The 27,208-nt window shown below is 54.3% G+C and overlaps 8 protein-coding genes across 8 annotated transcripts; 2 read left to right on the top strand and 6 right to left on the bottom strand.

The window, feature by feature from the left end:
- Positions 1-850: 850 nt before the first annotated feature.
- GLOTRDRAFT_60607 (APC amino acid permease) lies at positions 851-4,125 on the bottom strand. The gene is made up of 22 exons (XM_007867660.1): positions 3,885-4,125; positions 3,793-3,816; positions 3,655-3,717; positions 3,558-3,603; positions 3,448-3,496; positions 3,310-3,389; positions 3,183-3,256; positions 3,099-3,122; positions 2,992-3,042; positions 2,854-2,926; positions 2,623-2,771; positions 2,513-2,544; positions 2,427-2,455; positions 2,271-2,358; positions 2,179-2,218; positions 2,082-2,126; positions 1,935-2,022; positions 1,640-1,829; positions 1,384-1,564; positions 1,294-1,325; positions 1,216-1,233; positions 851-1,152 (listed from the first exon to the last, which is right to left on the bottom strand). The coding sequence occupies exons 1-22, from the start codon at positions 4,011-4,013 to the stop codon at positions 1,023-1,025; spliced, it is 1,635 nt and encodes a 544-aa protein (XP_007865851.1). The 5' UTR covers positions 4,014-4,125; the 3' UTR covers positions 851-1,022.
- A 201-nt stretch (positions 4,126-4,326) lies between these two features.
- Positions 4,327-9,405, top strand: GLOTRDRAFT_93366 (uncharacterized protein; the record flags this gene model as incomplete). Its single annotated transcript, XM_007867659.1, has 6 exons — positions 4,327-4,482; positions 4,848-5,364; positions 5,643-6,167; positions 6,228-8,206; positions 8,258-8,815; positions 8,866-9,405. The coding sequence occupies 6 exons, from the start codon at positions 4,327-4,329 to the stop codon at positions 9,403-9,405; spliced, it is 4,275 nt and encodes a 1,424-aa protein (XP_007865850.1).
- On the bottom strand, positions 9,328-11,420 carry GLOTRDRAFT_138589 (NAD-malate dehydrogenase). The gene is made up of 10 exons (XM_007867658.1): positions 11,350-11,420; positions 11,242-11,297; positions 10,996-11,163; positions 10,938-10,945; positions 10,861-10,876; positions 10,656-10,804; positions 10,477-10,600; positions 10,099-10,416; positions 9,941-10,042; positions 9,328-9,891 (listed from the first exon to the last, which is right to left on the bottom strand). The coding sequence occupies exons 1-10, from the start codon at positions 11,378-11,380 to the stop codon at positions 9,859-9,861; spliced, it is 1,005 nt and encodes a 334-aa protein (XP_007865849.1). The 5' UTR covers positions 11,381-11,420; the 3' UTR covers positions 9,328-9,858.
- Positions 11,421-13,169: 1,749 nt separating this feature from the next.
- On the top strand, positions 13,170-15,169 carry GLOTRDRAFT_138588 (uncharacterized protein; the record flags this gene model as incomplete). The annotated part of the gene is made up of 6 exons (XM_007867657.1): positions 13,170-13,245; positions 13,310-13,935; positions 13,995-14,206; positions 14,271-14,411; positions 14,464-14,588; positions 14,641-15,169. 6 exons carry the CDS (start codon positions 13,170-13,172, stop codon positions 15,027-15,029), a joined length of 1,569 nt encoding a protein of 522 aa, XP_007865848.1. The 3' UTR covers positions 15,030-15,169.
- A 61-nt stretch (positions 15,170-15,230) lies between these two features.
- Positions 15,231-16,394, bottom strand: GLOTRDRAFT_129028 (uncharacterized protein; the record flags this gene model as incomplete). The annotated part of the gene is made up of 2 exons (XM_007867656.1): positions 15,231-15,555; positions 15,610-16,394. The coding sequence occupies 2 exons, from the start codon at positions 16,392-16,394 to the stop codon at positions 15,231-15,233; spliced, it is 1,110 nt and encodes a 369-aa protein (XP_007865847.1).
- A 1,003-nt stretch (positions 16,395-17,397) lies between these two features.
- On the bottom strand, positions 17,398-18,526 carry GLOTRDRAFT_93363 (uncharacterized protein; the record flags this gene model as incomplete). Its single annotated transcript, XM_007867655.1, has 4 exons — positions 17,398-17,460; positions 17,506-17,902; positions 17,957-18,145; positions 18,180-18,526. The coding sequence occupies 4 exons, from the start codon at positions 18,524-18,526 to the stop codon at positions 17,398-17,400; spliced, it is 996 nt and encodes a 331-aa protein (XP_007865846.1).
- Positions 18,527-19,641: 1,115 nt separating this feature from the next.
- On the bottom strand, positions 19,642-20,424 carry GLOTRDRAFT_129027 (uncharacterized protein; the record flags this gene model as incomplete). The annotated part of the gene is made up of 2 exons (XM_007867654.1): positions 19,642-20,044; positions 20,105-20,424. The coding sequence occupies 2 exons, from the start codon at positions 20,422-20,424 to the stop codon at positions 19,642-19,644; spliced, it is 723 nt and encodes a 240-aa protein (XP_007865845.1).
- A 1,918-nt stretch (positions 20,425-22,342) lies between these two features.
- GLOTRDRAFT_60596 (uncharacterized protein) lies at positions 22,343-26,894 on the bottom strand (the record flags this gene model as incomplete). The annotated part of the gene is made up of 5 exons (XM_007867653.1): positions 22,343-22,470; positions 22,526-22,729; positions 23,172-23,494; positions 26,024-26,116; positions 26,561-26,894. 4 exons carry the CDS (start codon positions 26,889-26,891, stop codon positions 22,535-22,537), a joined length of 942 nt encoding a protein of 313 aa, XP_007865844.1. The 3' UTR covers positions 22,343-22,470; positions 22,526-22,534.
- Positions 26,895-27,208: the final 314 nt, after the last annotated feature.

The following is a 27,208-nucleotide window of genomic DNA, read 5'->3' as shown; positions in this document are numbered from 1 at the left end:
GTACTGTATACAGCATGTTTTCAACACTGTGATAGCTTGTACCGTAGGCAACAGGATGCTTGCCATTAGGCAGCCGAGGGATGTGTGACAGTGCCACCCTACATATTTGGAATTAATTTCCATCACACAAACGGTAATCCTTGACATAAGGGGTAATACAGTGCCTTGCATAAGAAACTGAACATCGCATTTCTGCACGCGTTGTTTGTCCGCGCCAAATATACCCTTTTCGGGTATCGGCAAATGTGCGGCAAAGACCCATCGAGAGGGAGGGTAGAGAGGCATACAGCTGGGGGCAGAGTATAATAATTTACAGCCCTTAGTGTAGTGTTAGAATATACATTCCATGCATTCTCTGAAGCCTTTTGAGCCCTCTCGGGGCGTCTGCGAGTCCTTGCCCAGCAAACGGTCTCGCGAAAGGCCTTCCAGACCTACCCGAAAAGGGTATATTTGGCGCGAACAAATAACGCGGGCGGAAATGCGATGTTCAGTCAGTTTCTTATGCAAGGCACTGTAGTTCCTATTTGTTGGTGGCGGTAAGATTTGGATCGGTCCACCTACCATTTATGAACAGTGCTCCTATTACATTTTGAGTAATTCGGGCTGTAAGTGGTATAACCCCTGTTAAGCGCTCGCTTTCTCGATCACCAGAGAGCCCTATACAACTACTGAACAGTAAACCGATTCTAGAGGAATCGGAACTGAACAGGAATCGGAATGTAAGTTATTATAATTACCTTCTGAGGCGGTGTAAAATATTTTTGTGAGCACTCTGGAACGTATTACAAAATGGTACCTGTTCGATATCTTCTTCGGACAACCTTTTGCAAGGCCCAAAAAAGTGCAAGTCCCGAAGTGCAAGTCCCGGAATCAAGCGTACTAACAGTCAGAGCGGTTCGCCATCCGTCCGTACAGTAGCATCGTTACATGCAAGGTATACAATAAATTTGCAGCGATAGATAAGTGTATAAATTGAGTATATCCAATCTCTTAGTCCGGGGCATGAAGGGCGGGGAGTATGCCTACACTGTGATATCCCCCTTCCGGTCCTGCTCCCTACTCTCCCTCTTCCCGTCATCATCTTCCGTCTCCTGTCCCTCCCCCTCCTTTTCGTGCAGGTTGGAGGTGGGGCCCTTGTAGTGCCGATGGCCGCTGCATCAGCGAAGAGGGTGAGTATAAACAACGATATGCGATTCAAAAGCGACCTAGACGTACCCAACGATATACCAAATACTTCAAGAAAAAGCCAAAGTCAACCATGCACCTCCCTCGAAACCGCAAGACTAGACTCACCCAGACAGAATAACAACACCTCCCGTAATAACCTTAAAACATACTCATTAACACGAACCACCAAAACACACCATCGCCACCTCTACTCACCGAAGCATAATTCATGTTCTGCGGCGTGACAGGCAACACCGTCGGCAGCGAGAAAATCACACATACAAATAGCGTCCAGAGACAACAGTTGATATTACACGCCCACCCCAGCAGTCCACCCCCCATATAGAATGGACCGGGCTTGAACTGCACCTCCGGGTGATTCCTGTACAGCCGTCGTCTGCCCCATTCCCCACATCATCATCAGCGAAAGGAGGAGAGGAGGAAAAGGGCGAGAGGGGAAAAGGGGACGCACAGGAAAATCGGAATAATATACGACAAGTCCAGCGCGATCGCACACAGCGAGAAAATCGCGTTCGCCGCGACGGGGCTCGCAAAATCGAGCAACCCCGGCAGGATACTGAATAGCGTCGTCGCCCAGATCGCGCGCAGCGGCGTCTGCGTGGCCGCGCTGTTGTGGCTCAGGTAGCCGCCGTCAGGGAAGCCTACCGGGTGCGTAGGTTCGATGTTCAGTGTTCGGTTTTGATGGCAGTTTGGGGTAGGGGAAAGGAGGAAGAGGAAGGAGGGAGGTAGGGAGAAGGGAAACGTACCGTGATCCCGGCTGAACGCGTACACGGTGCGCGAGCACGCCTGCAGCGCGGTCTGGCACACGAAGAACGCGGTCAAGCACACCAACGCCTACCCACAGGAACAATTCAACCCCCGCATTTATATCCTATTTCATGCTTCAGACGTACCCATAAAACCAACGCTCCGGCGTTGCCCATGCGCAGCGCCATAATCTTTTCATATAAGCATCGGGAGGTTATGAACGTGCGATTTTTATCGACTCACCTCGAGGAAGGCTTCGCCGGAGGGGCCGGGAAGGTTCTCACTACCTCTCAAGTTGAGCGGAGAAGGATGGTCTGTGGAAGGGGAGTACGCACAGGGGACCGGAACACAGAACCAAGACGATGTTCAGCACCCACCCCAAGAGCCCGGTGCCCAGGACCGCGATGAAGATCGCCGTTGGCGCTGCAGGAATCAGGAAGGTAAGGTGAATAAGCCAAGTTGGATGACATAGTGGTATAGTATCCGCGTACCTGCGTACGCCGCTCTCTTGACTTCCTCGCTACGTTTTCAGCCCAGGTTGATGTCTGTTTCTTACGACGAGAGGAAGGGAGCTTACGAGATATGTGCGGTCGCGTCGTAATCCGTCATCTACAGCAGCGTCCGAATATTCAGCATTCAATCCCATTACGCGCCACAAAACAAGGAAAGGGATGATGAAGGACATACCGTCCACTGCACGCTCAACAGCCCGAACAGGAACGCGATCCCGCCGTTCCATCCGCCCGTCTGGTTCACAAGCCCCGCCGAGCCGAAGACGTACGACGCGGGGTGCATCTCGGACCGGGGCGTCGTTGCGAGGAGGACGATTATGATAACTGTTCCGGCGTATTGTTAGTAAACGCAGACTGTGGGGAAGGGGATGGGGGGTGAAGATGGAAGGAAGAAGGGCGTACGCACGCATGGTCGCGCCGAGGTTGACGAAGACAAAGCCTTTGGTGAGGAAGGCGAGGTGTCGGGTCGCTAGCGAGTTCTGGAGGTGTATTGAGATGATTAGTACTGGTCCTGACGCTGAATACCGATGGGTGAAGGACTGACGAGGATGCCGTGGAGGACTAGGAGCCCAGCGAACAGGCCTACGACTTTACCCTGCAGCGAAGTATTCAACGGTGGCCGTAGACCGGCGAATGTAGGAATGTACTCACGGACGTTACTTCGTAATTGCCGCCCTAGTAAAATCAGGAAGGGTAAATGTTTGGAGTACTAGGCAATGGATTGGCGTGGCTTACCTTGCCGATGACGACTGCTGCCCAGATCATGTTGGACAGGCCGAACTCCGTAGACGATAGGCCAGCGACTTGACCTGCGATACAATACATTGGGATTCGGGTGCGCGTTCAAAAATATTTTATTTACCTAGGATGTTCAGCCACCCCACAACCCAGCCCACTACTGGGCGGTGCTTCTTCGGACATAGCTGTGCGGACGCGGTATACCTGACCGACCAAGGGTGATCAAGGATATATAGGTGCAATGCAATGCGGATAGACTTACAAGCCACCGCAGGTAGGAAAAGCACTGACGATCTCGGCAATGCTCGCTCCTTAATTGGAAGTATCATTACATCGAGATTGCAGACTTCAGAGCAGGGACTTCCTCCTTACCTAGGGTAAAGCACATGCATGCTCCCAATATCCAGCACCATGTCACCTGCAACGAATATGGAGGTTGCCCGTAGAAAGCTAACTACTCTGGACTCACCGACGCTGGTCCGCCTAATAGCAGCGGGGTGTTAAATGTGGTAGCCACACTTGAGCAGAGCCCCTATTCGTTCACATCTATGAGCGAAACGAATGGGGCAAGGATAGCACTGATTCAGACGAGACGGCGATCCCTCACCATTATGCTAAACGCGAAGCTGATCTGAGAACCAAGATATTCGCGATCGGTCGGCCGGTCACAAGATCCCACTAGTCCAGGAATCTGCTCACCGTCGCGAGATTGGAAAACTCCCTCTTGAAGGAGGGTACGTATCCCAGGGCCTCGAGCTCCCTGTCATCGTCGTTGAAGTCCGAGGTCGATCCCACCGGGTTCACTTTCACCTCTGTACGGTGCGCCATCCTGAGAGTCGTGCGGAGGGAGAATGACGAGCAGGAGACAACGAGGGGAAGGCCTTATACCAGGGGACGAGTCGCACTCCACTGACGGTCGGAGCAGGCGTCCACGCTCAGGAAGGCAGACGAAGGTATAAAAAGCGCCTCCTTCGCTCTGATAACCACCCATTTGATTTCGCGGAATTTTTGGATAACCGATCCATGAATTTACCGGATTGGGCGACAAGTAGCGGGAGGGCTGTGCTGCGCGTGTGGTTCCTGGCTCTTATCGTCAGTCTTCTCGCCTTCTCAGCTGTGGACGTTACTGACATCACAAGCCATGACTGCTGTGGATTTCTCTGTCGTGACTTGCGATTCTACGGATATCCTGGAGGTTTTTAACCACTTTTACTTGATTTTCTGGAGGAAATATACGTCCGCCCCGCACGGCCACGAGCTGAGGTCGCTTTGTCCCATCAAGCGCAGGGTCATTACCGTACGTCCATCCATTCATCGAATATTCATCGGGTCTTGTACGCTCCTCCCTCCGAGTCCGAACGCACCGGACCTGTTACAGACTTTCCGTTGCAGCCAGTCATTTTCAAGTCACCCGCTGCTAGTCCGTTTTCAGCAGACTCTTATCTAGCATTCCGACTTGGCTTCTCTGGAAAACTCGGCTGGTCATCCGCCATAATTCCAACTACGCCCTTCTCTCCACTGATATCTCATAGAAGTGCCAACGGACGCCGCTGCCCCTCGTCGCCAAAGGCCGTCGTTGTTCCGTTGCCTCCCAATCTATCTGATATGTGCACCACTATCAGAGGTGATGTGATGTCTGGTTGCTTCTTTGGCTTATCATAGTCCGAGCTAATGACGAGAGCATCTACTTACATACCTGAGCTTGAAGCTTCTGGGGCTCCGAGTCCAGATAGGCGTCATCAACTCCCACAACGTCTTGCTTGTTTCGGACGGTATGGGCGGCTACTTGGCCCTAGAGCTCGACTCCTGACACGAAGGCTTGCCACAATTCTGCTCCAGTCGGGTTCCTACTGCAACCTGGCCATCGGGCTGGATCACCAGAAATACTGTAAATCGGAGACCGACCGGAAACGGAGCCACGGAAGAAATGGAAATCGTATCGGTGTCTTGAGCTGGAAGCTCCTTGTGCGAGCGCGCAATCAACCGGAGACGGCCCTGGATGCTGAGAACTGCACTTCAATAAACACTGCAGACGGACTGAGTATTGGCCAGGGGAAACGCTGGAGCCTGAAGACTATAACTAGAGGCCGACAACTCCTGATGATGACTTACGGGGCGTTCCAGCTGGCTGCTTGTGACCGGTATGGGCAGCGAAGATGGCCACCAACTGACTCACGAGGTCAAACTGCAACTTAGCAAAGCCTCGGAAGTGCGGGGATATGGTGATTATGGGCACCCCTACGCACAGGGGGTCTTCTGGTGTTCTCTCCGCATTGAAGGTGATTATGTACAGCGTCCCCAAGGACAAATTTTTGGATTTACCTTGTCTGAGAAAGGTTGTCTCCTCACATGCGCTGGGGGTCAGTCGACCAGGGACACGGTGTACTGTACAACTCCAGAGGGCATTCGCCTTGTTCAATTTTGATACTTTACGTTTGTTGTCGTTTTGAATACAAGGGCTTGACATCAACTGCGTCGCGCCGCCGCGTACAGTACCAGGAGTGCGCGATCACGTGACTGACGCGCCCGCGTTCAGTTGTGATGCATGTGATGGCGCGTGGCACGAGGCAGTTCACTTCTTACCGGCCACCTCCACCGACCCCACAATCGGCTGCCTACAGTGCTCGTTTTGCGGCCTTGAACACTCAGGGCGCGCCATGTGGTCCAAGCTCAGCAATGCCTTGAAATCATCCTCATCCAAGCACGGCCGCGACGACGACGAGTGGGAGGAGTCCGGGTTGCAGCCTCCAGTGCTGGACGGCGTCTTTGAGCAGCACCCGAACCTTTCCGTGTTCTATAACAATCAGGAGGAGGTGCCTTTTCCGAATGCTAGTCCGCCGGCGTCGCCTTCGAAGAGTGGGCGAAAGGGGCTGTTGAAGCGAGCGTCTAAGATGCCATGGAGCGAGGACAGCGAGAATCAGTCTCCCGCCAAGCTATCGCTATCACTACCTTCGAGATTGAAAAACTCCTTGAACTTGAATGGTAAACTCTCCACTCTTATATGATGAAATGTCATAGTTCTGAACACGCCGAACCATACAGGTTCGGACATATCGCTGCCACGGGGATTAACGGATTCTCCGCGTCCATCTCAAGAGACTCTGCGGAGAGACTCTCAGGACAGTTCGAAACCCCCGCAGACACCTGTTGACAACAACAAATTCGGTTCGCTACGTTCAATCCTGCGAGACCGGAACACCCCCGCTACCGGGCAGAGCGTCAGGTTCTTCTCGCGCGACGCATACAAAGTTATCACACCCGACACATCAGTAGCTTCAGAGCCCGAGCCTAACTCCTTCCACGATCGTCTCCAGCAAGCTGCTCCGAACGAGCCGGCAGGATCGACTCTGCGTCACGAGATCCCGTCGTCCATGAATGATCTATTCTCCCCGCCCAAGCTGGCGCCACCCTACCCTGGCACTCCGGGAGAGTCGTCAAGAGGCCTTGCGTCATTTGCTATCCCTACCTCTGACCTTTCCAACATCTTTGACATATCCCAAGAACACGAGCTGCCCACCATCCCAGTGGATACTGAAGGTCGCTTACTTGACGAAGCGGTGGAAATTGAAGACACCGCGGAGACCGTAGAGGGTCTCGGTTCGGATCCAGTGCGGCGCAGCAGTACGCCCCTCAAACATAACCAGTCGGTATCGTTCGCGACAGCCAAGTCCGAGCATACCCTGGACCGAAGCAAATCCTTCAGCTTCGGTCAGACCGTCTTCCACTCAGTGGCGGATGGCAACTCTGCAGAGTCGGAGAAGAGCCAGTCGTTCATGACTGCGGCAGAGAAGTCGGAGGCACGCCCCGTATCGCCGGAAGGCAGCCTCGCGAAACGCGGGCGGTCCATGAGCGACACCATGTTCCAGTCGATGCTGCGCTCTACTATGAAATCTCCCGAGGCTGACATCGACGATCGCTCGGAAGCAATGGTCGTCTACGCTCAACCCGAGCCAGACCCCTTCTCGACAAATGCCACGACATTCTACTCGCCACAAGCGAACATCCCGCCCACGCCTCCACACACCACGCATTCGCGCAAGAGCTCGCGTGAGGAAGATCTGATCCTGTCGCTGAAGACGCAGCTCTCGCTGCAGCAGGAGATGTGCGGGCACTACGAGATCGACCTGAAGGCGCGCGACGAGCTGGTGGGGATGCTCTCTGCGCGGCTCGAGCAGGCTGACCGCGACGCAGAGAAGCGCAAGAGCGCGCTGAAGCAGTGGAAGAAGAAGGTGCAGGAGCTCGAGCGGACGTGCCGGCACCTTGAGGAAGAGGTCGATAATAGTCGCCAGGAGAGCCTGGAGCGGAGCGTCATGGATGAGGCGAGCGGGGAGGCGCTGAGGCAGCTGCACAGACAGATCAATCGCCTTGAGATGGAGAAGAAGGAGGTAGAGAAGAGAGAGGCTATTGCGAGGGAGGAGGTGGAGAAGCTCAAGGCGGACGCTGGCGCGAAGGACGATGAGATTAAGAGACTCACCGGCGAGCTGGAGAAGAAAGAGGCCTGCGAACGGGCGCTGCAAGAGGGCATCAAGGCTGCGAACGAGCAGATGACGATGATGCAAAGGCAATCTTACGGAGACGACGAGCACGAGCTGAAGGCTCTTGTTGTCAAGCGCGAGCAGGTCAACGAAGAGGAGAAGGACCGCCACCGCGAGATTGAGTTCGCATGGGCGGAGGAGCGTGCGCGACTGGTGACCCGGGTGGACCAGCTGGAGGTGGAGAATAAGGAAGTCACTGGCCAACTTGATGACCTGCGCCAGGAGGTTGCCAGGAAAGAAGAACAGCTCGGCATGCTGCAGAACGAGCTTGAGGCGCAGTGGAAGAATACGGAGGAGATGAACGATAGGATCCAGGTTCTCACTCAGGACAGGAATACGCTCCAGACTGAGATTGAAGTCCTCGAGGAAAGAATCTCCAACATGGAAGTTGACTGGAGTCAGACTGAGAATCGCAAGTGTGAGCTAGAGGCCGAAGCTCAGGAGGCCTGGAACGCTAGGGATGAGATAGAAAGAGAGAAGCAGCAGGTATGCAATTTCCTTCATATCACCGAAGGCAGATGCTCATTGCCGTCGAAGCTCGAGGATGAGCTTCACGCCGAGCGAGAGCACACCGATGGCTTGACACAGGCTCTCCAAGAGCGGGAGGATCGTATCGAAGATCTCGACAGAGAACGTCAATATGCTCTTGACACTGTCAAGCGACTGGAAGACAATCTTCGTGAACGCGATACCGATTCTACCGAATATTCCAAACGGGTTGCTGAGCGCGAACAACAGATCGAGCAGTTGCAAGATGAGCTGTCTGGCCTGAAGCGTGAGCACAATCGTATTGTCGACGAACAACGCAGGGCCATCGATGATATCTCAAGTCGGGAGGAACAAGCCCGGACGAGCATGGAGACCATGATACAGCAGAAAGCAGAGGCGGACGTCGCGTTGAAGACGTTGAATGACCGTGTTGCATCGCTGACTGCCGAAATCGAGAAGCTTCGAAGACAAGTCCACGTCTTGCAAGCAGAGACGTCTGACAAAGACATCAAGATCGTGCAATTGACGAAACAGCGCAACAAACACCAGGAAGATATCAATGGCATGAATATTGCTTTAGACTCGAAGCAGCAGGAACTAGAACTTGTGAGTATGGTTCATCCTGTGGCAAGACCTAGATTGCTGACACCCATTAGCTCAAACGACGCCTCGGAGTAAAGGGAACAGCTGGTGCTACACCCGCCGCAGCGACTACCAAGACTTTCCACCGCCGAGAATCGTCGATTCCAGTGACCCCTGGGACATCGCGACCTTCCTCACGACTGTCGGAGACCACCAAGCGAGGGACTAGCCAGACTCCGTCTGCGCTAAGCAAAAGTATTCGCGGCAATCGGACAATGGATAGCACTTCGAGCGCAGATTCCTTACCTGCATCCGCTCAGAAAATCCAGGGAGCTATGGGGCCCCCGCTGACGAAGCCTCGGGCATCTGCGGCATCGGCAGGAACACCTACCCCGACCCAGTCAAGATTGCCGCCGTCCTCCCTGAAGCGTACCTCTTCTGCCAACCCGGCACCCGCGACTGCAGGGCCGTCAACTCTGCACCGTCGGGCATCCTCGGTGACTCCAGCCTCAAAAGTTGCGCGCAGCCCATCGTCTATGAGCGAGCGGGAAGACAAGGAGAATGCGACGCCAACAGCTAGACCGGCACGGAAACCTGTCGCTGTGCCTGCATGAGCATATACCCCACCACCGCATCTGCATCCGCATCTGTAAGCATCTTATGCATGTTCCGTGAAAACCATGTCGAAATCCGGACTTCGATTTGCCCATGTCTTTATTATCTTCTCGCTTTCGCTGTTGATCTATCATGCTGTGTAACTGCTTTCTCGCTTCGTATATGTCCGCCATCGAACGATCGTTGTGTATCTTACGGACAAGCGGTAGCTATTGGGCTTCCCCTTGCTTCATACCGTATTTCGGAGTGGCTTGTTGTTTGACAAGCACCTCGGCGCATCCTGTATCCCTATACCATTTCTGCCAATACAGATCTATGAGCAGTATCTTCCATTAAACGGGAGTCGTGAGTCAGGAGCTCATACAATCCATGCGGGGAATACAAGCACAGCGATATTCTTCCTTCACTTCTTCGAACTTACATACATAGTACTTCTCTGACCGCATCAAAGCCTACAATTTCGGGGCATCGATGAACGAGGCTCCCTGGATAGCGATGAGCGTCAGGAGGATGTATTCTACTGACTTTGCGTACCTTTTCGATATTGGTAGCGAGGTCCGGGAGGGCAGCCTGGATGAGCTTCTGCTCGTACTCATTGATCTTACCCAGGGAGTTGATCTTCACGACACCCTCAGGCTGCGCACAATAATGTCAGCACGCCAAACACCACAACAAGTCCTGATCACACTCACCCCAAGCTCGACAGGGGCGCTGAAATAATCGAGGTCCTTCCCGATCTCCTTCTTGATGGCGTCGCCGCCGGCCTTGTCCGCGGAGAGGTGGACGTACGTCGGCGCGACGATGCCCTTCTCGCCCTTGGCCGCACGGAGGAGCTTCTCGGCGAACTCGGCGCCGGCGTACGCCATGGAGAGCGTCGCAGAGCCCGCGCCGTCCTTGGCCTTGACGACCTCGTCGCCGCCGAACTGGATGCGGTTGACGAGCTTGTCGAGCGCGTCGCCCTTGAGCGAGGTGGGGAGCGGGTGGGAGGATTGCGAGAGGAGGGGGACGATCTAGGTTAGGGGAGCTGTGGGTTAGGGTGAAAAGGGAGACGGGTAGGGGAGGGAGCGTACCGTCACACCGCTGTGACCACCGACGACGGGGACTTTGATGGAAGGGGCGAGAGAGAGGTCGCCGAGGATTTCGGAGACGAAGGTGGAGGCGCGGACGACGTCGAGGGTCGTGACACCGAAGATCCTGTCCGTGAACGGTTGGTTAGTGGTTAGGCGCGTTCAGGTAGTGAAAGATTTACCTCTTGGGGTCGAAGACACCGTTCTTCTTGAATACCTCGGCGACGATGGGGACGGTGGAGTTGACAGGGTTGGAGATGACGAGGACGAAAGCCTTGGGGGCGGTCGTTGCGATGCCTGTGGCGAGGTCGCGGACAATACCAGCGTTGATCTAGGACCAGATGGGATTGGCATTCGTCTAGTTAACCCCCTAAATTCATTACTTACCTTGAACAGATCATCTCTATCAAGGGGGAGGAAAGTCGATGAGCTATTAGTGGAACGCGTCTGCGCCATATTCTCACCTAGTCATCTGCGTAGGGTCAGTACGAGTGCAATCTCACGACGCAGGTACAGACACACCCCGGGCTTTCTGGGAACACCAGCAGGAATGACAACGATGTCAGCACCGGTCAGAGCCTTCTTAAGGCCGTCATCGGCGGGCAGGAATCCCTGCACCTTGGCCGGCGTCGCGATATGCGAGAGATCGGCAGCCACTCCGGGCGTGTTCACGATATCATACAGCGACAGCTAGAACAGCACGCAGCCATGTTCAAAGAGATCAGTCTTTCTATCCTCTTCGCGAATACTCATCAAGTTGAATCGCACCTCGGAGATCAGTGGGTTGGTCTTCAGGAGCAGCGACAAAGGCTGGCCGATACCACCTATTCGCGCAAAGTCAAGGCGGGTCGCGGCACCCATTCCACTTGCACTCACCAGCAGCACCGAGAACGACGGCTTTGACCATGTTGTTTGTATGGAGGGGATGAGGGTTTAGATGGAGGGCTGAGGGCGACCGCAAGCTATCCTTGATCACGCATTAATATTGGGATCTCAGATCCACCCGCGGCAATCGCCGACGTATTGAGCGCTTCCTCTCGGTCCGGTCCACAACCTTTCCTCGACGCTCTCAGCCTTTGCCAGGTGATGTCTGCTTTCATGTAAGCTTTCGCAGACTTGGTTTCTGCTCTAATATGCTGGGAACATCGTCGACCGCTTTGTCTCTGTCTCTCTTTGTCTGCGAAGAGACGGGATGGAGGGGCTCCGTAGGAAAGGTACAGGGGCTTGGTTCCCCCGTGAATACAGTCGGAGGCGTTCATGTGTTTTTGGTGAGAGTCGGGTTTTCTTGGTTTTATATGACTCAGGTATGCATACTGCACTCTGCAGTCAGCCCCCTGCCAGTCTTGGTCATGATCACGCCTTATCACTCGTCTCCATCAACATAAAACCGGCGGGTTCGACCTTGACGGTGCCCGGGCATGGGCGGAAGGGAGCGCTTGTCACTGAATCTTTTCAGTGTCCCGGACTCCTTGCTCGGAGAGTCCAGGATGCCTGTGCTCGCCGGTGATGCCGTACGGGGCCCCGCGGGGTATCCAGGTATATCATTCATCCGCCACGGCGGTACTGTACCGTCCCCTCTGTCTATGTCCTCAGGGAACTCTGGCTCTGCATTCAGCGCTGAACCCTCGCCGTCTTTGTCGCCTTCAAATTTGGGGGACCTTGTCTCTTCCTACGTACTGCACAAGCTTGAGCTGCCTGGCCGAGGTCGAGGGTGATTCTCTACTTGCACGGTAAGCTTCATAGCTTCAGTCCAGCACAGGCGTGATCAGACCGGCGTAGAGGACATATGTGTTCTTTCCGCCCGCGTGATTTCCCCTGTAACGTGGACTCCTACGAAGGTCACCGGTAGCCTCTCGAAGACGGCAAGGAACGCAATCCAGCTCTCGCGAATTCATGGAGTATTCAAAGCGCTGATATATTCAAATCATCCTGCCAGTATTCTCGGATGGTTCGCAGCGTTGCTCCTGGCATCTTCGCAGTGACTCGCAGGGACTCGCTCCCGCGCCGAGCACCGACCAAGCTGAAGAAAAGGGACTCTGTACCCCAGCCTACGGAAATACAGTATGCCTACCCAAACCTGAAGCCTCACTACGCATCGCAAGACTGGCTGCAGTCGCAAGTGAGCGTTCATTTGACTACCGGGTTGAACGCTCAGTCGAGCCAGCGAGATACGTGCATTGCTCCCCTGAAAGTGGAATCTGCTTCCGCCACAGTTACGTTCTGCGATCCTCGACTGACGTGGTCCTCTTGCGTAGCAAGGCTCGTGTATGTACCAGGAGGTTCTAGATGCTCCACGTCTTGGCTGATGGATTGCGCAAAGGCACGCCTGTGGCGCCAATTGACAGCGGGTGGCGAGCCTGAAAGGTACCAAAGGCGCATTTTCCTGTTCATTCGACTGCGTAACAAGAACCAAACAGGCCTTTTGTTGATTCATACGATTGGAAGATGTAACTATGCCTCGCTAAAGATATACGACAGGCCAAAGGAGACAGTGCCGCCGACAGCGGTGCAACAAATACCTAAGGCGTGGATTGTGACAGGCGCGTTACTCCGCACACGTGACCGTGGTGACGACATGCACTGCAGGCGCGTCATTGACGTCACGGACGCCATCGCACCCCGCTCGCGACGCAAGCGCGACGTCCTCCTACTTAAGTCGCGCGTCCGCCGCAATTTAGCCCCAGTTTTCTCCCGCTATGCGTCCGTCGTTGTTGCTAGCGTTCCTCGTCGCCTTCAGCGGTGTCCAAGCCTCCTGGTTTGGCTCTGATCCCGGTTAGCGTTCGAGCGCTGGCGTATGTTGGTGGCGTGTCTTGCTGACCTCTTTCGTTGTGTGCAGAATACAGCAAATGGGACGAGAAACAACTACGCTCCTGGCTTCATGAGCACCATATTGAGGTGCCCAAATCGTACGACAAGAACGAACTGCAAGACCTCGTAAAGGCCAACTGGAACTCTGCGTCGTCATGGACCCAGGACTCGTACTACAAGGCGCAGCAGTCATTCCAGGGCATCAAAGACTCCACGTTCGACGCCTGGGATGACTCGCGGCTGCGCGAATTCCTCCTTGAGCAGGGCGTCGTGAACCCCTCGGGCCCGCGCGAGCAGCTCGTCCTGCTCGCCAAGCAAAAGTACAAGTCTTACACGGATTACGCGTCTTCACTCTCTTCGACCGCGTCCAAGTCCGCCTCAACGGCTATCTACGGCGATTCTGCACACCAGGCGAGCAAGTCTGCGAGCTCGGTGATTGCGCAGGCTACGCAGACGGCAGCGAAGAAGTTGGACGACACCAAGGATTACGTCTATTCGACTTGGGATGACAACCGGCTGAGGTCGTACTTGGAGCAGAAGGGTGTAATCGAGCCCAAGCAGCAGGCGACTAGGGAACAGCTGTTGGGGTATATGCGTGATGCGTATGCGAAGACGGCGAACCCCGTCTGGGACGCTTGGTCGGACTCGGCGCTTGTGAGTCGTTCACTGGCTTGTCTAGTGCGACGTATTGCTCACGTATTGCCCCGGTGTAGCACCAATGGTTGGTCGAGCACGGTGTCATCAAGTCTGACTTCGAGAAGAACCGGGACAAGCTCTACCAGAAGATGAACATGTACTACTATGACGTCACAGAACCCGTCTGGTCAACCTGGGACGAGAGTACCACAAGGCAATGGCTCATCGACCACGGTATCATCAAGAGCGATGCCCAGCTCAAGAAGGAGAAGATGCAGAAGCTTGTCGCGTAAGTCGACCTTGTCACCAGCTATATGCGCTGAATGTATGCTCACCTTTAGATCCCACCTTAGTGACAACTACTTGAACGCCAAGGACACAGCTTGGGGTGCATGGAAGGATAGCGACATGCGCGACTGGTTGATCGAACATGGGTATCTGCGATCTGATGCCCAGGTTAGGCGTGACGAGCTGATCAAGTACATGAATGACCAGTAGGTACAATTTCCGTGCCGCTGCAGACCAATCTCTGATCGCCGTTTCTAGTTACAACGACTACAGCGCTCGTACTGCTGCTTACCTGACGTGGCCTGATGCGAGACTCAGGGCTTACCTGAGGGAGCACGGAATTTCCGAGGACGCTCTCCCGACGTCGAGGCCCGGTCTGCTTCGTAAGTTCATGGTCTTCAATTCGCGTTGAATTGGTCTGACTTAATTCTCCAGAGGAGGTGCGTATCCGGTGGGTGCAAACCCAAACCAAGACTGAGGCTCTGTACATCAAGCTCCGTTCCCTTCTCGCTTCCGGTGTCTACATCGCCGAAGAGAAACTCGGTCAAGCCCTAGACATCCTCAGTGGCCACGCTGAGGAGAGCAAGCGGTATGCCGGAGATAAGTACGAGGAGACCAAGGACTGGGCTGGCGAGAAGTACGACGAGAACAAAGCGTACGCCAACGAAAAATACGAGCAGGGCAAGGGCTACGCCAACGAGAAGGCGGCCGACGCCTCGGACTATGCTCACGGAAAGGCTAGCAGTGTCAGCGCAAAGGGCCAAGCGAGCAGTGTGAAGGGCAAGTTCTACCAGGCTACTGGCAAGGCCAAGGCGGAGTTGTGAGTGGGGAGGGTGTGATGCTTTCGATCGCTTTCGTGTACGAACTCTTACGACGAACAACAACTGTATATTAGTACCTAATGTTTAGCCTTCAGTACTACTAGTTTCACGCGATGAATGTCTCAATATGATTCTTGTCATTCATTGAGGCGCAAGCGTCCCCGGTACAATGTCTGTTTTGATGACCACCTGAACTACGCACTTTCAGAGTGTTCCATATTCAGGCGGAGGGTTAGTGTGTAGTAGCACCAGTTCCATCCGCATCCTTCGTGTCTGCTCCTGCATGTCCTCCACCTGATCCATCATCCTCTGTGATATAGGCCCAATCGGATTAGACACGCCCAAGTCCCCGTGGTGATCGCTTTTTCCCTGAACTGGTAAACTAGCGTGCACACTCTTGCTAAGGTTGGCCAAGGACTGTTCACGTTCTAGAACCCTCCGAGCTAGCTCTTCCTCCCTCTGCTGGGGATCGTGCACGCTAGCGAAAGGGTCTGCACCAACCAGCGGGCTCCCAGGAACCTGGGAAACGCTGCAGGCACGAAGGTGTTAGATGACGAAAATTTCCTCTGGAATCAATGCTCACCCAGTGTTTGTGTAAAGGCTGGAGAGCCAAGTATCGGCCCTTGTCACGGAGGTGTTTCCCGGAGGCATGTCCGCAGCGTCTTCGATACCGTGCTGGTATCCGCGCTCGGAGGGGCTCACGGGAGTCTCGATGAACATACTCGACCTCCCGCCCTTCTCCCGTAAACGCAGCTCGTCTTCCCAACGACGGTACCGGCGGCGGCGGATACAGAACCATACCAGTGCAGCGAGTAGGATGGCAGACATGCTTCCGACGACGGCGGCTGCGACTACTCCGGCATGAGTCGCATGAATGGTGGTGTTTCCCTTGACCGGTATTGACGTCAGCGACATCATCATGCCCGTTGAGGCGTTGGTAACTGAGCTCGAGGTCAGCGCGGTGGGCGTCGTGAACACGATAGAGGGCAGGATTGTTGTTGATAATGTCGAGGTTGTTAGTGATGGTGTCGAAGTTGCTTCCGATTGCGTCGAGGTATCTTCCGACAACGTCGAAGTCGCTGTGGACGTGAAAGTTGCAAATTTCGCTATAGTGCCCTGCCCCAAGCTGAAGAGTTTAGGTGATGTCGAAGATTCGACAAGCGGCTTTGTAGTCGACGAAGGCTTGACAACAACGGTAACGGTTGCCTGCACAACTTTCGTGACTGTCGCCTGTGAGGTGGTCTTCTGCATCTGTACTGTTGTGCCTTGCGCAAGGCTAGTCCTCGTCGTAGTAGTCAAGGTCTCACCATCAGCGTCCACGAAGCCGATATTTTGCGCAGACGGGAGTGCGGACACGGAGGAGGTCATCCTCACGGAGGAGACCAAAACATGCCCTGAGTGCCAGCAAGGACGTGCCATAGCGGCTTGAAAGGTCTATTCCGGCGTCCTGCATATTTCATGTCGCATTCAGTGTCTGCGCAGCTATCCGCTTCCAATTCACTATGGCGAGAGTAGCTTTGAACTCACCCGCACCAGAGCGCCCAAACACAGATGACTGGGTGCATATAGTCATCCGAACGGGAGGATATATACTCGGCTGCGCCCTGTGATGATCAAGGACCATCTGCGTTCAACAAAGACATCATGTTCGACGTTCACCAGACTATACCGGAAGGTGTCATCACGGTGTCTAGGGTGATATGTCAAGGGGACAATCTTTAGAAGTCACTCCTGGGGAGGACGAACCTTGCAGTTCAGGTCGGTCTACCACATATCAGTGGTCGGCGGTAGCAACCAAAAAAGAGTGTTATCTAGAGCTTCTTCAAGTTCGCAGTGGATTCTGCGACAGTCAGGCTCGGGCGTGCTCGGCAATAATATCCTTGAAGACAGCATCCGTCTGTGACAGGCTTTCTCCCATGATTGATCAATATGCATTTATGGTACACCTCGCGGAGATGAACACTGCCCAATTCCATCAACACAAGCTTTTACGACCTGAGCTGTCAGATAGATGTATCAACGACTCGGGCGACGCAGAACTGGGCCACTGAGGCTGACCACTTGGCAAGACAGTTGATCCTGCACCGAGGGTCAATGTTCGCTGATGCCGAGAGTATGAGATGAAATGTTCCTGCCCATCCTACAATATCGTGGCCATCAGAGTGGAACACGGATGAGCTACGCGACAAGGCGACACAATACGCGAAGATGACTCCTCTGCTTTCCTCTCGAGATGACAGAGATTCGAAAGTCACGATCAATGACATACCAAAATAGTAGTTGCAAACCTATTTTCTTAGATGGATGCTGCCACATGCATATATCGAGCAGTCGCCTCTCGCAACGAGAATACTTACCTCATTTAGGGGTCTCATCCGATAACCCACCAAGACATCTCTAGTTTCAAACACTTCGCAGCTTTAGTCATTCCTTGCTACAAGCCCGCAGGAAAAATATCTCTGCCCACGTCATCGCGCACCGAGACATACTCTGGAGGTGGGCCGTCTTGAAGCAATGATAGTTCCGTCCGCAACCTACGCAATTCATCCTGCATGACTTCCATTTGCTCCAGAATTCCACGCAAGGCCGCTGTCGTATGACTAGAGGAAGTAGTCACCGTGGCATTGGGCAAGTGAGCACTCTCCAACGAAGCTTCACTGTCACTGACTGCTCTGAGGTCCGCGAGCGACCGCTGGTGCTCTTGTACCATCCGAGACAGCTCTTGTTTTCGCTGCTGCAGTTGTCTCCCCAGGTAGTGTTCGGTTGTTTCATCTGCGGCCAGAGGGCGAACTGACTCCGTATATGGAGCTCGTTCTGGACTCTCTGGGTCCAATCCGTAATCCTGTCTTAGAGAATGAGCGTCGTTGCTGAAATCACTGGCAAGACATGAGCAGCAAGAACAAGCATCCGAGACCCGAAGCATTACTCACCTGGTCTCCCTAGGTGTAGGTGCAGACTGACTCGAGAGAGGAAGTGGCTCGGGAGATAGGTAGCTTGACAGATGAGTCGAATTTGACTCGTGCCCAAAATTGAGCCCGCCATTTTGAACACTGACAGGGACTCCGTCGTGCATCTCGGTTTGCCCTCTTTTTTTCGAACGCGAATATGTCCTGCCAACCCTGACGACGAAAATGACGACGCCTCGTGTAACACCACAGCAACAACAAGATGGTCATAAGTCCGACTAGTCCTCCTACAATCCCCCCCACCAGGGCATCCACGTTGGGCCGCCGAGTGCATCTCTGGCCCTGACAAGCTGTGACGAGCGAAGGTGCGCTCGCTGCCACAGAATTAGTGCTCATCGATGCCGCTGAACCTCGAGTGCCCTGGGAGACGGGGCTCGCGACCGGCGATGTCCTTATCGAGGTCTCGGCAACAGCGGTGGTGAAAGTAGAAGGCAGGAAGGCGCCAGTGGGCTCGGCTACCGGGGGAACTGGAGGTGTCCCGGTCACTGTGTCGGAGGCAGCGCTGCTGAGCCTGGAAGGGGGGATGGACGCCATGTCGGGTAGCCACCGTGGGTTGGAACTCAACCGTCGCGGATTCAGGGTGACCTTGTACAGACGAATGTTACTGGAGAGCACCACTCGAACCTGTCGAGCTTAAAGACGGATGCATTGACTTATAGGTCTTTATAGATAACAAGGCAAGCTTCCGATAACAGCATACTCCAAGAAGCAGTGCCAATTGCTATGCCCATGACAATGCATCCAGCATAATTAGAACGACATTGCGCCCCCAGCAGCTTTCAGAATGCTCTTGGAGCGGTGCCACGCCTATCACCACCAAGTGAGTGAGAACCACTAGCACATAGAAATGGTGAAAGGCTAATGGTGAACTGCAGGAAGCGAAGCCAGGAGTATTCCAGGACAAAGACCAGGTCAAGGCGAGCTTGTTGGACGGAGTTAGATCGAGCGCTAAAGATAACTTCACACCCATGCCGGTACAGCCGTGTGTGGCAGATGGTAACCCGTTGTCCTTAAGATCGCACGAGTACATTGAAGATACCCGAGTCGCAGACTTAGAGGTCTTGCGTCAAGCACGTCACAGACGAGTACGAGGAAATCTGGTGGCCGCCGCTATCTGCTATTGTTAGATGGAGACAGTCCGTGCGAAGTATGGAGCTCTGGAAGGCAGTGCTTATGTGGGACCGGCGTACCATGGGGAGACCGAGGGTAAACGAGATGAACAGGAGGTCTATCCCTCTACTACAAGACCCAGTAGTACACCATCTGGGCGATACAGTGTCTCGGTCTGAGAGGCCCAGCTGTTCATGTTGATGCAGTCTCGGCGTCTCCCACTCTATTTGGCTCGTAGAACGCTGGTAGTCAAGAGCAAGTCGGGAGGTTCGACTTTGTGACGGTCTCCAGGTGATTGTAGTAGGGACGTGCGTGCTTGCATTGAAGCGGGATCATATAGAAAGCGAGAATGCAAGTGTCAAGAGCAAGCAAGTGTAGAGCGAGCCCGGATCCAGGGCAAGGTTAGGGTAACAAGACACGCCACCACTGACAATGACCGGTCATTCTGAGCTAACAAATGTAGAACATCTTTACGAGTTGGTCTATATTCCACTCATTCGCAAGATACTTACAATGTTTGGTATCATATGCAAGGACAGTCAAAGATGTTCATCATCCTGCCACGAGTCATATTCCGGCGGTTGCTGATCGTGCAGTAGGGCGAGTTCCATCCGCAACCCGCGTATCTCCTCTTCCATGGCTTGCATCCGCTCCATCATCATGCGCATGTTGGAGGTTGCGCGGCTTGAGGAATCGGTCCTCGTAGGACTTCGTAAAGACATGCTCGCTGGAGAAGCATTGCTGAGTGCTCTAAGGCTGGCTAATGAGCGTTCTCGCTCTACGACCATTCGGGAGAGCTCTGCTTCTCGGCCCTTTGCATGTCGTCCACGTACGTATTTCGGCCCGAGATTTGTGGCTTCAGGATGGTTTGATCCATCAGCTGGACTCGATTCGTGGTCATCTGCGTGCGATTCCGCATCATCTCGAGCCTGGGTTTCGCTGCTGCAAGACATGCACATCGTCAATGTCAGAGGTACCTGTCAGCTGTGAGTCATTGCTCACTCATTCACAGGAGATATATTCGCAGCCCCCGCTCGAATACCTGAGACTGGAGGTGGCTCAGGCATTACACCGTCTACAGCTCTGCCAACATCTGCTGGTGATGCAAGTGCGCCCTCGATGATTGAATTTTGGGTAGGGAGTACGGTTGTGTTTTCCACCTGGCACTGCTCGGTTTCGATTAAAACCTCTTCATCGTGCTGCTGTTGCCACCGACGTCGTTGGCTCTTGTAGCCGTATATGATCATAGCCGTTGCGAACACGACTACGCCAGCAATGACTCCAGCAACAGGAGCAGCCAGACTAGCCGCAGAGGATGTCATTGCAGGGCCGGTTCGTACGATGTCGTCGGCTGTCCAGGGCGAGTGCGAGTGCCCAGGACTTCCAACAAGATTCTCCAGTGTTTATAGCTGAATGTACGCAAATATGATCATCTATCAGCACACGGAGCGCATGGGGACCCGTAAATGATCAAACTGCCAGGTCGCATCAATCCTTCTACCCGGGAGTGGAGGATACTGGACGGGCAATAGTAAGTATTGCGACGCGACCCTGTTCGAGTCCGGCACTTGCATGATGCAATCTGACTGCTGCTCAGTCTTTCGCAACCTCTAAGAGCAATACACTGGAGGGTCGTTGGCGGAGGCTGGGTGATCTACTGGTCAGATGGCCTGTCTCCTAAGAATAGTAGACAGATGACGTGCCGTATTCCAATTCATCCCGCCGCCTCCCATCATCAGTAGAAGCATCGGTGCCAATGCCCAAGGAAACCTCTCTTTAACGCATACGATACTCTCCTACCTGCATATCACCTTAGAGTATATTTCCATTTTATATGTCTTGTGCAGGATACTGGCAATGTTCAGGGTAAAATATTCAGTCAAAAGTATCCGGAATCATGCCACGAGTTATATTCTGGGGGTGGCTGATCGTGTTGCAGGGCAATTTCCGTCCGTAGCGCGCGAATCTCCTCCTCCATGACTTGCATGCCCTCCATCATTGTATGCATCTCGGAGGTCATGCGAGTTGAGAGTTGAAGAGTCGGTCCTTGCATGGCTTCGCAAAGACATGCTCCCCGGAGAAGCATTGCTGAGGGCCCTAAGGCTGGCTAACGAGCGTTCGCTCAAGAACCCTCCGGGATAGCTCTTCTCGATGCTCCGTGTATCGGGTGGGCATGTCTTCAGGCTCAAGTTTGATAGTTTCAAGATCCCTCGACCTAGGAGTCGGATGTTGTGCCTGGTTCTCTTGTTTCTCTGTAAGCGATTGACACCTTGACAAGATTCCAGACTATCGTCATTCCTGAAAGATGCCCATGTCAGTGAAAAAGCACTGTCAGCTGCCAATATGTCGCTCACAAGATCCTGGCAGACATTGGTACGACAACTTCGAGCTGCTGAGGAGCCTCTGGAGTTATGCCCTCCGGTACTCCAATTTGAGGCTGGGGAATTACCCTCATCGGACTGTCAGCGGGAAGTATATCGATGTGTTCTATCTGCTGGTGTGTGGGCTTCTCCGGCTTCTGGTAACGCTTGCGTTGACGCCTCTTGAGGATACATAGCAGGGCGGTAACTACAAGAAGGGTCACGCCAGAGAGGATCCCACCAAGAAGAGCAGCGAGGTCGTTTGCCGAGGTGAATCCGCTCTCCGTAGGGGAGGATAGAGGTTCAGTGGCAGAGAAAACGAAGCCACTGGACGTCCTGCTTGGCAGGAACTTTATGGATGAAGAGCCCGTGCTGTCGTTGGTCGACGTTGTGCGCGAGGCCGTACTAAAGATTCCGAACCCCGTGGCTCTGAGCCGGCAATCTCGTGTATCGCCACCGGTAGCGTCAAAGGAGGTGCTGCATTCAATAAACATCGCGGGCTGGGACACAGTGAAGGTGGTGCGCGAACCCTGATCTTTCACACTGTCCGACATCGCCGTTTGGAAGAGGAGTGGGATCTGGGGGCCAAAGTATGTCAAGTCGCGATGTTTCGGATGTGCCTGGCTTCCTCTGCAGGTCCTTTCAATTCGTTGTACTCACCTGTATGGTGTGTGGATACCTTCTCCACCTGAGATTGCGGATGACGATATGATTTGAACTCATCCAGCGGAAGTCAGGGGACTGTAGAGAGAGAAGTGGGAAGACAGTGAAGGGCATCGTCCCCATGGGCCATCTGGAGTTTTAATTTCCGCAACGTCCCAGCCAGCCGTATAACAGGTCTGGTTCGGGTAGCGTTGCAAGGCAAGCAAACGTACAGTCACCAGCCATGCTCGAAGTTTATTGCGGTTAGGTATTATGAAAGCAACCCTATGCCAAGAAACGTCTCGCTAGGCAACATGTTACAAACACGATACAAGCCATCGACAATGTGGACAGTTACGCCGGGATCTACTCGAACCACCGTCAGATCATAGGGGATACTCACATCGCACTCAGCACCTACATGCATGTTTCACGCGTATATTGCCAATAATCCCTCCGAGACCCTCCACTCTGCAGTAGCTCCGTCTACGTCCAATTCCCTGTCCAACTTACCTCCCAAGTCCTCTGACGCGAAGTCGACATCTAGGCTGTACATCCCCGGCACACGCAACTCGATACGGTGAGGCTCGACGTCGAGCGTGGCGGTCGGTATTATTTCGCGCGTCTGTAGGTGAATGAGCCGCCTATGGTAAGCAACGAGCAGAGTAGAGGGGGGAAGTGAGAAGACCAGAATGCGGGGTACGGGTATCAGAGATGCCGATCCCGAGCTATAAACGGATACAGCGGTGGGATTTTGGGACAACCAAAGCCAGAGATGGGTCAAAGTGAAGAAGATGCATAGCATGAGAATATATAGAAAAGAAGACAAAAGCGCGTAAGAGAAGAGAGAACCCCACAATGAAGAAGTGCGAGGCTAAGTAATTGTGGAACGAGATAGAGGAATAGGCAGCGCCCCGAGATGTACGACGCGGGGGCAATGCAGTATTCTTGGCGCGGGTGTGACGAAAGAGCCGAAGCGAGCGGACGCACCCTCGCGTCTGCGAAAAACTCGAAGAAAAAGGAAAAGCGATGGAGGGGAGAAGAGAGCTTAAGGACGAGCTACCCACCATCCTCGGCACCCGCACGACAACCTTGACCCTGCCCGAGCCCTGCTCGAGCTCCCAACTCCACGCAGGGTGTTCGTCTTTCCCATCCGAGGACAGCTCTTGCACTAGAGCCTTCTTCGGGGCTTCCTGGTTGTCCTTACCACTCACGCTGTCGCCTTGGTCAGAGTAGAGTGCCTTTGGGATGTGTACTGTGCGCGGCTGCAGCTTCCCCTTGGATGCAATGTTCGGTGTGCCGAACTGGCGGGAGAGGAGGAGTGGTGGTTGAGCAGTCGGAGGCGAATTTGGCGGGGCAGATTGGAATTCTATGCGCTGCAATGCGAGTTCTATTCATAGGAGCATAATACGCAGTCAGTATCCGTCGAACCATCAGAAAGCGAATGTGCAAAATGAGGATGGAAAACGCAGAAAGGAAAGACGACGAGAACGGAGTGCAGTAGCTTCGCACTGAACAGTGGAGGGTAGTGTGTGATTGAGGAGACAGCGGGGAAACCAGATCAGCGAGCCAGCAGGTGCCATTAAATGCATTTGAGATGCGCAGAACGTCATTGGAAGCGAGCGCACGATCGCCAGTGCGAGCGTGGGTTAGGGTGAGAGGTCCTCGAGCGATAAGATGCATTGGATATATCGGGAAGGCAAGATTGTGGTGAGATGAGAGTCGGCGTGGGTTAGGGTGACAGATGAGAAATGGAAAGGTAGACAGACTCGGGGTTTCTACGACGAGGGTTACATGGAGCTTGGGGAAGTTGAGGGCGCGACTTGGATCGCCCACGATATTTGAGGGTATCTGGCGTTTGTGAATACATTAGAACCAGGCGTGGCTGTCCCTCTTGTCATTGGAGAAGCCGAAGACGCCTGGAAAGAGGGGTACTCATGGACAAAAGGGCACGGTATATTGACAGATGCCCGAGCGAATTGGATGTATGCCACGGCAAGCAAACAGGACCTTGGTACGAAGTGCTACATGATATACCGATATACCACTCGCCGATTTGCCCCGAAACGAGACGGACACCCAGGCTGTATCGCCGACTCGGCCACTGGGTGTAACCCGCCCCCCGCGCAATCGGGACGAGGACATGGCACGGAGCTGGTGGCGACGAGCGCCAGGCAGCAGGAACTTCATCAACCTCTACCGGGGGTCGCATCATATCACCTTCGTGTCCTGCACCAACAGGAGGGTCATTCTGCCATCGGCGATAGATGCCCTCAGGATCAAATAGGATGCGCTACCGCGGGTACCTGGATGTTTCGCCAGGCGTGGGGATGTGGGACTGAACATAGGGTTGTGGGAGCTCCAGCAAAGAAGCAATCCCTGGCATAAAGCTCGCGATATCGAGGGCCAATTTCAAATCGCAATGTATCCCAAGTATAGTGCGCGACTGACGTTAGACACACTGGCAGGACTGCGATGTGAACGCAACGCGACTGGGTCCCCACAGCTCGGGTGCGGCGGAGGGGTAGGAAAGGGCGTCCCACAGAGCCCGTCTAACAACGAGCATGGTGTGAAGGGACCCAGTGTACTGGCTGACTCGAGGGTATGGTAAGATGATACCGACGTCACTTCGGTGCCGACGTGGCTCCCACCTCCAAGCCTCGGTTTCAACGAATACGCATAGGCTGCAGAGCCCATCGAAAGTCCACCACGCCAAGGCCGGCGGGAGGGCGGTAGGTTGGCCGAACATTCGCGGACGGTGGAGTGGATCCACCTCGACGTGTTGTTGACGATAGCGGTGGGGGGGGTAAGATAACGCAGATGCACATGAGAACGTGGGGCTGGGGCAACGACACGGACCCGACCGCTTGGGCGCACTGACGAGAGACGAGGGTAGGTTTCTCGAGTGGATGAAGGTTGCGTCGGATATGGGTTTTCTTTCTCGTGCTACCGCTAAGTGACATTGTGGACACGAACATAAGACAGGGTGGGCAAAGCACCAGGGCAGCGAGGGCGCCACAAACGCATCGAAGACTGCGATCAGCTGTGCAACGAACGTCTCTCGCCAAAAAGAGCGTTGCATTCATCGAGATACGCGAGACGATGGACAAGTATAGACGAGGGAAGCGTGGTGGCTTGGCATGGGGTCAGACAGAGCTTCGCGCACCGAATCTCACAGGATGCCTGCCCCCAGAAGGTGACACGCTCGACGAGCTTGGTAAAGACGCCAGAAGGAGCCCCTGACGGGCAGCGAGACGAGGACCGGGGGTGCGGTATGGGAAGACGCAGTCGGATAGGATAGGCCAACAGAGGACGAGGGGATCTTGACGCAGAAGGGCGCCACAAAGAGTGCCGCGCGCGGATATGAGACATCGTACGATAGGCAGTGAAAAGAGCGAGAGGATGTCGCTTGCTCCACAGACGAAGAAAGTACCGGGGGCTTGGTAGGTCGTCTGTCGAGTAACGAACGGAGCTTCCGCGCACCCACATATCCCACAGGACGGCAGCAAGAGGTATAGTGAGGAAGCAGCGCCACGGGGGACGGCGCCCGGCCTCTGTGGCCCCAGGACGTCAGCGCTCGCAAATAGCACCTTTTCTCGGCCCCCAGCGGAAATACGCAGCAAGGCCGAAGCATGAGGGTATATCGGCGCGGCACATTGGTGATGCATACTTGGAGAGGTGATAGCAATACCCCGAGTATCTCTCCATGATAATGAGAGATGATCGTAGTACGATGGTGTGACACGATCGACGTGTTTGGCAAGATCTCAGAAGGTGCCCTCGAGAGGAGGCCCAGCAGTACGGTATGAGAAGACCCAACCCGACAGGCCAATATTCCGTGGGTTAGAGCAGGTAGTGTGGTGGGAATCAAAGAGGAGACGAGAAGGAAAGAAGAGATAACGAGAGGTGCATCGCTTACCGATGAGAAATGCTTTGAATTCTAGTGACTTTAGCGCTTTGGATTTGAGCGATGAGTTGAATATCGCATCGAAGACTACGGCAGATTTTCCGGCTGAGAAAAACGGTCATTTCTGGTCAGCGACTCCAGCAGCAAGAAGAGACATGAGGAAAACGAAGAGAAACAGTGCAGCGAGCTCAGTTTCTGTTGCGACCGGTATCCCTGAACAGAAAGATGCCAGATGCAAGGGAGGCTGAGCTTAGCACGACTGCATCTATCACCGGGCGCTCAGCGTTGGGCATCGAAGCGCGAATGATTATTGATGTGGTTACATTGTGGCCTGCGCTGTGTGATAATAAAGGAATGAAACGCGCCGCTGGATGCGGACCAATGAGGTGCCATCACGTTTGGATGGATGGATACTGCCAACGAATAGACAGTTGATAGCAGTTGCGTTCATACACAGACATAATACGTCGACTCGACAAAGACCATATAAGGCGAGTGACGATAGAATGCGGGCGCGTCGGATCAAAGATGAGGCGGGAGACTGGATACTTGACGAGGACTTGCCTTTATCGACATCCTGCCTGGGGTCGGAGACGATGAGGGGGACAAAGTAGTCGTCGGCGTCAGCGTCTGGCGGGGCGGGGCCAGCGAGGGCGGCCATGGCTCGGTCGATGGCGGCATGGCTGCCGGGCGGGGGCGCGGGGACGTTTGGGTCAAAGGCGATGTTGACGAACACTTTGCGGGACTTTGGGATGGGGAGGGTGGCTGGGGGCGGTGAGAGGGCGATGTGATTGGACAGTGGGCGCAGGGGGTAGGCGCATTGGGTGAGAGAGGAGGACTTGATGCAGAAACCGGGTACCGGGGCGAGCGTGACAGACATAGTGGAATGCGGAGGAAACCGGCGTGAGAGTGCGCACGAAAGCGCGCACGGCACGACCCGCGAGGTGGGGTTCGCAATGAGAAACGACCGCGTTCGAGTCCAAAGCGGACTTAGATCGGACCCAATAGGCCGCCCAATCACAGCGCGGCACACTCGATCGGCACCGCCACGTGCGTGGACCCGATCGCAGAGATTTTGCGCCACCGCCCGAGTCAGTCCCAGCACTTGTCGTATATAACCCTCGCCGGCCATGGACTTCGCTAAAACGGTTCAACACCTCCCCCCAGCCAGCCTCTCAACCGCTGCTCCCGCCCCCG

The sequence above is a fragment of the Gloeophyllum trabeum genome, assembly GCF_000344685.1.
Source record: "Gloeophyllum trabeum ATCC 11539 unplaced genomic scaffold GLOTRscaffold_00006, whole genome shotgun sequence".
Taxonomy (NCBI): domain Eukaryota; kingdom Fungi; phylum Basidiomycota; class Agaricomycetes; order Gloeophyllales; family Gloeophyllaceae; genus Gloeophyllum; species Gloeophyllum trabeum.
This window is presented reverse-complemented; position numbering and strand designations above follow the sequence as displayed.